Raw genomic sequence first — 12,494 nt, 5'->3', positions numbered from 1 at the left:
CCCCGACGGCGCCCCGAGGGCCGAGCGGCGCCGCCACGGCCTGGCCAGCCGGGCGGGAAACCGCGAGGGGCCAGCGCGCAACCAGCAGCCAAATCAAACGGGCCGTGGGAAAATGACGGAAAATTGTCTGCAACGTCGCGAACAGGGCGACGCACACGACCAATCGGCGGGGCGGAAGAACCGCGAGCTTGAGGGCGCAAGTGCGGGGGCCCGGCGTAGTCCCGTCGAACCGACCACTCCTCACTGTCGATCGAGCCGCTGACGAGGAGCCACCCCTGAACGAGCGCCCCGACGCCGCCGAGCAGCAGCGAGCAGCCAGACTTGTAAGATCTCCACTCCGGTGCTATCAAGTAATTATGGGCTCGATCTCGGTCGCGACCCGGCGCAAGTAAGCGTTTATATCGACTAGATTGCCGTGTGAGTCGGCCTGATTGCGTGCCGTACTTAGCTACCGGCTCCCGCCGTCGTGGGTGCCGGGAAAATTATCGCGGCTGTTTGTCGGGATCGCGGGCCCGTGGCCGGCCGAGATCGTAGCCAGAAGCCTCTCTGAAAACCCTACTCGAAAGCTCGCGTACGATCGGCAGTCAATTCGCGGCTATCGCCTTGCGTGTTTTGTGAATCGTGGACGGAGGCGTGCCGCGGGCGGTACACTCCGGCGCATATTGTGTTTGGAGTTACGTATTCGGGTATATTGTTGCGTGTCGTGTACGGAAGCCCCGTGTGCGTGTCGGGAGGGACCGCGCCGGGCACCTTGTGGTGCATCGCGAGCCTCGCGGATATTTTGCGTCGCGTGCGCGGGCAAATATCGTCGCGCCGGCTCGAGGAGGGATCTCGCGAGCACGCCATTGCGTGGCGTTGCGTATATTGTGTCGTGTGTGTGCGAATCGTTGATGTCGAGTCGGTGAGAATTGTCATGTCGGGTGGATAAGAATCGTTCATGTCGTGCGCATAAGAATCGCCGTGCGTTCGGAATCGGGGGATTAAGATGGGGGCGGATTGGCGTTACCGCGTGGTCGCGCGTATCCAGACCGAGGTTGCGGGGCTCGCTTGAGAGCTTCGTTCGCAAAGGGAGTCTCGCGGTCATGAACATCACGCACTCCGCGCGCGCTAACGGCCAATCCGATTGCCGCGTTGGTACCGGCCATTCGAGCGATATCCGGCCCTGGTTTTCCGATACGATTTGTTCGCCTATTATGTGAAATATACCTACTTAATATTGTTTATCGCCGAGCTTTATTTTGTGTGTCGGTTGTGTCATGCTCCTTCTCCACTTCCACCTCTTTCGCGCGGACTTACGCCCTGAGCTCGCGACGAGGCCATTGAGGCTACGGTGAGCATTGCCGAGACGTGGTGCGCGTCTATAATCGCACCTGGCGCCCAATCGCAAGGTATCGTCCAAGACCTTAGGTACAGGAATTACGGTAAGGAATCTGACCTCGGTATCCCCTTTTGAGCCATCGTCTGGCGGTAAGTCAATGCAATTGCAGCAGCGCTCCTTCGGCTAGCAAGACCGAGGGAAATCGGGTTGCAACGTGTATTAATACCTTGAATTCTATGTCCACGTGTCCCAGGTTGCCGATAACGGGATCCACACAGTGCGCTTCGTAGTTTTCAATCTCCAGGTGTAATAATACGTTGAATGCGATGTCTAGGTGTCCCAGGTTGCCGATTACGATGTCTAGATAGTGAGCTCAGTAGTTTTCGGTGTCTACGTGTATTAATACCATGAATTCGATGTCTAGGTGTCCCAGGTTGCCGATAACGAGGTCCACATAGTGCGCTCCATAGTTTTCGGTGTCTACGTGTATTAATACCTTGACATTGATGTCTAGGTATCCCAGGTTGCTGATGACGAGGTCCAGATAGCGCTCCGTAGTTTTTGGTGTCTATGTGTAATAATACCTCGAATTCGATGTCTACGTGTCCCAGGTTGCCGATGACGAGGTTTTCATAGTGCGCTTCGTAGTTTTTGGTGTCTAGGTATATTAATAACTTTAAATCTGAATGTAGAACACGTAGATATCAAATTCGAGGTATTAATACACGTAGACACCGAAAACTACGGAGCGCACTATGTGGACCTCGTCATCGGCAACGTGGGACACCTAGACATCGAATTCAACGTATTATTACACCTGGACATCAAAAACTATGGAGCGCACTATCTGGAACCCATCATCGGCAACCTGGAACACGTGGACATCGAATTCAAGGTATTAATACATCTGGACACCAAAAATTATGGAGCGCACTATGTGGACCTCGTTATCGGCAACCTGGGACACCTAGACATCGAATTCAAGCTTGATTCATAAGAATCGACTTAAAAATTCCCTAGCAGCAAAATTAAAATTATGTCATAACATAATAAAAATTCGTTGAATTAAAATTATATCTAGACATAATAAAAATTGGACAAATAATAGTAACCTTTCGAAAGTAGAGGTTTTAAGCTTAAAATTTAAATTTTATTCATTTTTAACAAAGTTACAGCTGCTCAAATTTTGCCTATTTTTAAAGATAAATTTAGTGTTCCTTCAATTTTTGTGAGATGTGTATAATTTACTTTTACTTATATATTATTAATTTTTATGTATTTGTTGTTATTGCGAATTTTGTAAATAATTAAAAAATAAGAAATAAAAATGTTTTGCAGATCCTTGCTTAACACTATACAAAATAGGTGATATCAGTACAAAATTACCTTTTTCAAAAAAGGTAAAAAAGTGCCAAGTACACGCAATGTATTTTGTAAATTCAAAAATCTAACCTAAGTGGTAGCTTTATATCTTTTTCACAAAATTATATTATCTAACTTAACTCAAGTGACATGTATTTAAAAAAAAAGATGTGAAATCTTTAATTTCTTCTTCATAAAATTATATTACCTAACTTAACTCAAGTGACATGTATCTAACCTAAGTGGCAGCTTTATATTTTTTTCACAAAATTATATTACCCAACTTAACTCAAGTGACATGTATTTAAAAAAAAAGATGTGAAATCTTTATTTTCTTCTTCACAAAATTATATTACCTAACTTAACTCAAGTGACATGTATTTAAAAAAAATGAAATCTTTAAATTAAATTGCGCCAATTTTGTAAAGAGAATATTGTTTTGAAAGATAATTGTTATGCAACTACTTTAAAGAAATAAAACCCAAGTGGTATCTTCGTATTCCTATTCAAGGGTCTTCCTATTCTAAACCCAAATGATAATAGCTTCTTAATTCTCTTTAACAAATTTTTAATATTACAAAGAATCATTTTAATTACAAAGAATTAAAGAAGTAACAGTACAAAATAAAAATATTTAAGAAAAACAAAATAAATAAATTTTTCTTGTAAAAAAACTTGGCGCTGCTTTTTTACTCCTGTCGCATTCTTCCCTAAATTATGTTTATTGTTTTTTATTCAATCAAAAATTTTAGTACTAATGTTTAAATTTTAATGTTTAAATTTTAAAGTCTAGCAGCGGCAAGTTTTTTTTACAAAAAAAATTTATTTATTTTGTTTTACTTAAATATTTTTATTTTGTACTGTTACTTCTTTAATTCTTTGTAATTAAAATAATTCTTTGTAATATTAAAAATTTGTTAAAAAAAATTAAGAAGCTATTATCACTTGGGTTTAGAATAGGAAGACCCTTGAATAGGAATACGAAGATACCACTTGGGTTTTATTTCTTTAAAGTAGTTGCATAACAATTATCTTTCAAAGCAATATTCTCTTTACAAAATTGGCGCAATTTAATTTAAAGATTTCATTTTTTTTTTAAATACATGTCACTTGAGTTAAGTTAGGTAATATAATTTTGTGAAGAAGAAAATAAAGATTTCACATCTTTTTTTTTAAAATACATGTCACTTGAGTTAAGTTAGATAATATAATTTTGTGAAAAAGATATAAAGCTACCACTTAGGTTAGATTTTTGAATTTACAAAATACATTGCGTGTACTTGGCACTTTTTCACCTTTTTTGAAAAAGGTAATTTTGTACTGATATATAAGTATCGTTGTCTGTATGTATGTATGTCTGATCGCGAACTACTCATTCGTTAGTGGACCGAATTTTTATCAAGGGTACATGAAATAGGGGTAGAATTTCCCGGAGAGTGCCATAAAGTGTATAGTATTTTGCTACCGATTTTCTGGAAACCGATTTTTCTAATTTTTTGGGAAATAACTGACCGAATTTCAAAGAATTATATATAAAATAGAGGTAGAATTTTCCGGGGAGTGCCATAAAGTGTATAGTTTTTTGTTACCAATCTTTTTGGAAACCGGTTACAAAATTTTTCCAATTTTACGGAAATTAATTGACCAAATCTTAAAAAATTATATGAAGTAAGGATAGAATTTTCCGGAAATTGCCATAAAGTGTATAATTTTTCATTACCAATCTTTGGGGAAATCGGTATTAAAAAATTTTCCAATTTTTTGGAAATTAATTGACCAAATCTCAAACAATTGTATATGAAGTAGAGGTAGAATTTTCTGGGGAGTGCTATAAAGTGTATTATTTTTTATTACCGATCTTTTTGGAAACCGGTTACAAAATTCTTACAATTTCTCGGAAAATAATTGAATCTTACAGAATTACGGAATTACATATGAAATAAAGGTAGAATTTTCCCGGGATTGCTATAAAGTGTATCATTTTTTGTTACCGATTTTTTTGGAAACCGGTTACAAATTTTTTCCAATTTTTTGGGAATTAATTGACCAAATCTTAAAAAATTATATATAAAATAAAAGTCGTGTCAAAATTTTTTTAATTTTTGGAGGATGTTTAATTTTTTATTAATGAATAATTTTTCATTAATAAATTAATTTTTTTGAAACCGGTCACGAAGTTTTTCCAATTTTTCTAAAAGAGTTTCCGATTTTTGTTTAAAAATATGTACGTGATTGTTCTAATTTCCTCAAATTTTGAGATATTAGCTGAATTTTTTTAGAGATAATTTTTCGTTACTTTCTTAAAAACAATGCCCAAATTTTTCTAATTTTTCGGAAATGGCAAAAACGTGTATAATTTTTCATAATCGATTTTTTGGAAACTAGTTTCAAAATTTTCTAATTTTTTGAGGATGGCTACGATGAGTTTATAGAAAAATTGCTAATAATAAAGGGGTTTCCGATTTCTGCTCCAATTTCCGTAAATTTTGAGATATCAAACTAAATTTTTTTTATGGATCATTTTAATAGATAATTTTTTGTTACCAATTTTTGTGGAAACAGGGTACAAAATTTTTCAAATTTCTTGGGAGTTAATTGATCGAATTTCAAAGAATTGTATATGAAATAAAGGTAGAATTTCCTGGGGTTTGCTATAAAGTGTATAATTTTTTGTTACCGATCTTTTGGAAAACTGGTTACAAAATTTTTTCAATTTTTTAGGAATTAATTGACCAAATCTTAAAGAATTATATATGAAATAAAAGTAAAATTTCCCGGGGATTGCTATAAAGTGTATAATTTTTCGTTACCGATTTGTTTGAAAACCGGTTACAAAATTTTTCAAATTTTTCGGGAATTATTTGACCAATTCTTAAAGAATTATATATGAAATAGGAGTCAAGTGTCAAAATTTTTTTAATTTTTGGAGAATAAATTTAATTTTTTTTTAATGGATAATTTTTCATTAAAAATTGATTTTCTTGAAACCTGTGCCAAAATTTTTCTCATTTTTTGATGATTTCGAAAAGAGAAAATAAAATGGAAGAAAATGAAAGAAAGCTAATAATGGCGGGTCAACGGAGGGTGAAAACGCGCGAGGCGCGAGCAAAAATAAAATTTAAAAACTTTAATATAAGAGATTACATTTTTGAAATATTTGACAATATGCTAATTTGCATCTATAATATTATCTATTATTTTTTATTTTTTAAAAAAGAATTTAAAGATATAGGTTAGAATTTGAGGAGAAAGAATATCAAAGGTCCTCCTAATTGGGTTCTCAAGTAAAATTTTTTTATTAAGCGGTATCCATAATTAATGTAAAGAATCTAAGCGGATTTTCAGTATTTTTTTAATTCAAAAAAACGTAAATTTGAGAAAGTTATAGCTTTCTAAAGTTTCTTTGATGACGGCAACTTCAAAAGATTTCGCAACAACATTATGACGTCACGCACATTTTCGTGTACTATATTTTCTTCAATTTTGAAGATATTGCAAAAATTCAAAAAATTTACAAAGAAAGTATGCCATGATCTATCAGAATATACTGTTAGGTAAAAGTCGGTTGAAGACCGAATTAATGAGTGAGTTTGGGGAGAGGGGAATAGATTTTGAGCCCGCGCGAAGCGGGTATAAATTATAACATTGAAATATATAATGCTATGTAAAACTAACTATAGAATATCGCCCACATTAAAGAAAAATTAATTACATAAATAGATCGGGCAAATAGAAATTTTATTGCTCTTATTCAAATAAATATCAAGTTTTGCAACTTATATTACGATAATTCGTGCATTGACAGAATTTACCCTTTTGCGAATGAACAACTTACTCAATTACTCTGATATTTATAATAATTAAAAAAAAAAAAAAAAAAGAAGAAGAACTAAAAACAATCGCTAGGATTATTTTTCAGAATACTCGTACATTTTGGATTACATCGTGATGTTTTAGATTATAAATAAAATGTCAAATAAAGTTCAAAAAGAACCTTCATCTTTCACCTGCCATGTACAAAGTTGAAAGACATCTAAATTCCTGTTTAGTTTCACGTCGATCGAAGGGAAAATAAACTATGTGCGCAGCAAGTTAGTAAATAGAACTTTATTAACTCATATATAAATGCTAATAATTACATACAAACTTATAAATTATAATTTACATAGGGCGCGTTAAATAAATAGAATGTACAAGTTTCACACTCATAAATTATATAAATTAAGCAAGAATGTGCGTGCGTGCGTACATGTAAACAAATATTGGCTTTTAAGGATATAAAAAAAATTCTCTCAAATTTTCTACACTTCGCTACCTCATTCATTTCTCTTTGTAAATGAAACTAATCCATATTTACACATTGCGATATTACAAATATTCGCAATATAGAAATCCTCTAGTGCTTCTCAGTATCTTTCTTTATATATTATCAATATTATTATTATTTAAATTATAATCATTATTTTATACGACCTATTACGTATAATATCTTTAATATTATTAATGTATGTAAGTCGACAAGTTTAATGAACTGTATAAGTACTTCAATCGTTTGTCGACGTACAGAGAGGAATGTGTATAATGAAAATAATTCCTTCAAAGAGAATCAAACAACTTCAATGTAATTTACACAAATTTTAATGTGGCGGTCTACGCCACCAATAATACATCTCTGCGCGATGCCTGCAATACCGGCAGTTCGGAAACCTCACATCCCGACAGTAAACAGACGGGAGGCAAGACGCCGCGGCTTTTTGAGGAACGCTTCAAAAAGGACGATGACCCTACTCGGCGACGCCGGACCCTGCCGATGCCTTTACAGGCCACATATCGGAAGAGAAACGTGTCGCTCTCTTCCCACTCGTCCGGAGTAACAAGCGTGGCCAGCACGACCGCGGCCGCGGGCGTCGCAAAACTCGTCGAGTCCCCGAAACGCGTGAAGGGCAACCCGGACAAGGCCCCGGGCACCGGCAAAAAGAAGCACACACACGACGCCTCTACCATAACCGACGCGGAGCCAACGGTGAGGGGCGCCCCAACTTTAGTCACCACCGGTACGCAGACGGACCCGGAGGCCACAAAAGCCGACGCCTCAACACAGACGAAGCAACGGGGTGGCCAACAGGCCAAGGCGAGATACCTCAACATTCATCGGCGATGTAAATAAAATGTAAATATAGTGTATAAACATATATGCGGTGTCGTCTACATTCTTCTTCCCTCCTTTGCGATTACCTAACCTGGGCCAACTCCTACTCACGCACCAGTAGCTGAATAAGTTAGAATAAGCATAGCTGACTAAGGTAGAATACCGCTCGGCAAAAGTAACAGCGCCCATATTTAACATTTGCGTATCTCACCAATCAGTTAATGCATCGTATCGAGTTAAAAAGGATTGGCTTCTAGATTCTATTCCATACATTTTTAGAATAAAAAAAATAATGAACACAACATATTAGTATTATCACAAGATTATGTAATATCAGGATGAAAATCTTTTATTATAAAATGTTTATTTAGAAACGTTGACAAATTATACGTTTAATTTCATACTATTTATATTTTTTTCATTTAAAACACAAATTTATATCAAAGTCCAGTCCTACTTTCAATTCACAGGGTCTGAAATCTGAGATTTGGATAATCGAGATAATCGAGGTAAAACCCGGAAATATTTATCTGCCTATGTCCTGACAAGAGGTAGCGTTTATGTATACCATGTAATAATAGTTTCTCTCTCTCCCCCTTCCCTCCCTCCCTCTCCCCCCACTCCCCCTCCCCTCTCTTTATATCTATTTCTCTCTGAGAGGATTATCACTATATCATCACATGTCTAATTAATCTACCAACTCTAAAATGAACTTTTCAATATTGCAAATAACAAAATTAATCGATAGTTATTGACGCAAGACATTATAACAACAAATTATTTGAACCATTTTGAATTATTAAAAATATTTTAGATATCTTGAGCACACTTACAATTAGTACGATTAATTAAAGCTTCGGTGTTACTTGTTACATGGGAAAACGTTTGTTTACAGTGCAACAATGCGAAAATAAATATAAATGCAGGCAACACGTACTTTCATAAATTTTCTCTCACAGTTCCGTTGTTTAAAATGCGTTACGTCAGCCGAGTATCATTTTGCTCTTTACGGCTAAAAACTTTTCTCGAAGTTTCTTACAAATTAAATTTTCATTGCATACAATGAGAGAATAGCCTTCCAAGATATCACAACCAATTAAAAGAATATTATTGCACACAACAATATCTTTCCTGTGCAATACTGTTATCCTACGCATAATAATTAAAGGAAAATTATAAGGCAAGCACAGTTCGTAGGTTCAGACTCGCAATCACCTCAACGATCATTGCGTGAATTATACTCACCCGGTATGCTCGGCTGATTGACCAAGCACACACACACCCATCGCTGTGTTATGAATTATCTAAAAGAAAGCGTCGATTTGTATTATTAGTCATGCTATGCGGCGAATTATACAGGTAAGAAAAGTATTCAAAGCCTAAAAGAGATAATCTCGAGATTGTTCCAAATACGCACCAACATTAGATTCAAACGAATAAGAAAATTTCTGTTTAGATATCCATCATATCCATATTTTGCCAATACAAAATTTCTTATGTTTGATTGCATTTGATAGCAATGAGAAATGATAGATAGGATTGTAGGACCGTACCACGTATATTTTTAGCAACAATTAAAAAATTTTAATTGTTTTTATATAATCAAATTCTATATATATATATAATAAAAAAATAATGCTATATTTTATTATATTCTACATTTAGAAATAAACATTCAAACTTTGCAAATATTAAAATTCGGTGATTTCAGCGATGTCATATACATTACATATATGTACACATTTAGAATTCTCTCTCTCTCTCTCTCTCTCTCTCTCTCTCTCTCTCTCTCTCTCTCTCTCTCTCTCTCTCTCCCTCTCTCTCTCTCTCTCTCTCTCTCTCTCTCTCTCTCTCTCTCTCTCTCTCTCTCTCTCTCTCTCTCTCTCTCTCTCTCTCTCTCTCTCTAATGTAAATAAATACATTTGCAATGCGATAATTATTATGAACATGCGTTGGAACTGATAAAGAAGATACGATAGCAATTTAAAAAAGGGATTATGGAGTGACGGCCGAAAGCGCCTTCATTTAAGTGGAATTAAAAATGTCGATAATTTTGACATTTCTAATAATCCCGTTTCCTATGTTATCGGCCTACTTCTGTTCTTTATTAACGAGATCATGCAATATATCTGTCCTTGTCAGATTGCAACGCCATGTATTATGTGTGTATGTATAAAATCTGTTGAAGTAAAAATCTTTCTTATTAGGCTTTTAATCTTAGCTTCAATGATGCAACGCTATTCTTTGATCTAGTCGTAAGCTATATAATTTGTATATTAAGTTAACATTTCCTTAAAGTGACAGTTGTATTATAGGTACAAAAGGTGCAACACCAAGTAATAGTATTGAATACAATTTTCTTAAGTTTTTAGTCTTAAATTTACCATCTTGCACATGATTTCTGTACGTAACTTTAAACGTAACTATAAATGAGTTTTCCATTCTGTAAAACCAATTTGAAGAAAATCGGGCGAACTGTAAATATCGATAATTGCCGTCACTCTAGGATCCCCTTAAAAAAGGTTTTTTCAGCTACTTGAATTACTTCTCTACGTTGTTGTACTCACATTTGCCATGGAGCAGGGCGGTCGCGCCGCGGCGTATCTACCGAATGCGCTACGCGAAACGGATGCCACATATGGTATCCCGTTGAGACTGAAAAGCGATATATCATTTTCTTCTGTACACTTACCGGCAGGAATGCCTGGACATTTTGATATGTATATGACATATATGTATATATCTATGTATTAGGTATGCCCAGGCATTCCTGCCGATAAAACGTATATGTACAACAGCAAACGGTTTTACGCCTTGCATCTGTCGCCTCGTAATCGCACGATGTTCGACTTGACGCACCTACCTAGCACCGTTCCTTCCGTTGTTTTCGTTGTTGCCTGATGTATCGTCGTCCAAGCTCGCTCTAGGAGGTAAGCTGTATCTGTTGCTCTTCACGTCTCGACTCTCTGCGAACACGAAAACGATGACAGATGAGAATCACACGCACAAAATTTATGAAAATATAAAGACAAAAGCTTTCACAAACAAATCTGTTTGTATAATATCTCCCAATGAAAGACGCTAATATGTGAACATCCAACGTTCCTAAATTTCGTTAGAGATTTTTATTTCATTAACTTTATAAACAAACAATTCAGAAACAAATGAAAAAAGGGGTGGAGAGTGCAATGCGGTTATTGTTAGTGTGTAAGTTATTCGTATAACAATTTTTAATTATTAATCAAAATCAAATAATTAGGACTCTCGATACTGAACAATAAAGATTAAATCTGGCCATGAGAGTCAACGCGATTATTTGTGCATGATAAATCAAATTTATTTATTAACATCATCAGCGGTATAACAAATACAATTTAATATTCTCACAATCTCCGTTACGCTATGAATGAATACTTCGGGACTGGAAAGTCGGAAAGCCGCAATCTGCTGGTAACGTGTTGACGTATGGTTGGAATGTAATGTCATTGTTTGTGTAATGTCTAATGTATATTAGTTAGGAGTCTAATTATTAAAGTTATTCCGAGACAACTCACCAAGTGATCAGGAGAAAGCAAGTATGAGAATTGATATCGTGGTCATTTTTAAATCCGTTGTTCAGCAATTTGATTTATTACGTACAAATAACTGCGTTGTCTCTTATGGCCAGATTTAATATATCTTTATTGTTTTAATTTTAATAAGATAGTAATAGGTGTACAAATAAGTCTCCGCCGTTTTACAATAGATGGCCCCACCAGGAGGTTATGGTTGAAATTGTCAGATGTAAAGTGTTATATCGTAAGATTGGACATCTGGCAAAACCATAAACTTGACATAGTATCAGACTGTATCGGCATCACATAATTCTTTTCGTGCGAAAATGTCGAATTTTGAGCCGAATAAGCGTCATTTGCGGGAACTTTTGATTTATTTCTTTAATTTGAAGAAATCTGCAGCTGAGGCGCATCGATTGCTTGTAGAGTGAGAGAAGTTGTCGTGAGTGGTTCCAAAAGTTTAAGAACGGTGATTTTGACGTCGAGGACAAAGAACGTAGCGGAAGGCTGAAAGTGTACGAAGACACGGAATTGGAAGCATTATTGGAAGAAGATTCGTGCCAAACGCAAAAAGAACTTGCACTTACATTAGGAGTGACTCAACGAGCAATTTCACATCTTCTTTCACAATAAATGCCCAATTTTTGATAAAAAACGGCGGAAACTTATTTGTACTCTTTATACATAATTATACATATATAATACATCGAACGTTCCCGCTCTACTTTGATTCGAGTCATCTTCAGCGATGCAGTAACAAATAAAATAAAATAATCTCATGTTCTCTGATGAGCCAGATGAGTACTTCCAGATTGATTGATCTAAAAGGAGTGCATTTCATGCGAGGAGATCCGAGTGAAACTTTGGCTAATGATTATAGTCCAAATAATCCAGAGAACATAAGAATAAAAAATAAAGCCGTAATAAAACATTGAATGATAAGTATCTCAAGAGATCATATCTCAAGAGAAGGTAAACGATAAAATTGAGTTAATAATACAGTCGTGATATAAAATAAAGACTAAAGTCGAGAAGTAATAAATAATAATTAAACCCATTTTTATTATGATATAGCATCTATAATTTAGCGACTACTTGCCAAGTTGATATA

The 12,494-nt window shown here is 35.7% G+C and overlaps 1 protein-coding gene across 1 annotated transcript in view; it reads right to left on the bottom strand.

The window, feature by feature from the left end:
• Window positions 1–10,808, bottom strand: part of LOC143894314 (uncharacterized) — a gene marked incomplete at its 5' end in the record, with an annotated part of 41,959 nt that extends 31,151 nt beyond the window's left edge. The window contains 3 exons of the mRNA XM_077400482.1: window positions 9,075–9,133; window positions 10,397–10,484; window positions 10,693–10,808. Of these exons, the coding sequence (XP_077256608.1) occupies window positions 9,075–9,133; window positions 10,397–10,484; window positions 10,693–10,808 (263 nt within the window). The remainder of the gene's footprint in view (window positions 1–9,074; window positions 9,134–10,396; window positions 10,485–10,692) is intronic.
• Between the last annotated feature and the right edge of the window lie 1,686 nt (window positions 10,809–12,494).

This window comes from Temnothorax americanus, unplaced genomic scaffold (genome assembly GCF_048541705.1).
Source record: "Temnothorax americanus isolate GAGA-0224 unplaced genomic scaffold, ASM4854170v1 Scaffold135, whole genome shotgun sequence".
NCBI lineage: Eukaryota > Metazoa > Arthropoda > Insecta > Hymenoptera > Formicidae > Temnothorax > Temnothorax americanus.
The sequence above is the reverse complement of the archived record's forward strand: the minus strand, read 5'-3'. Positions and strand labels throughout refer to the sequence as shown.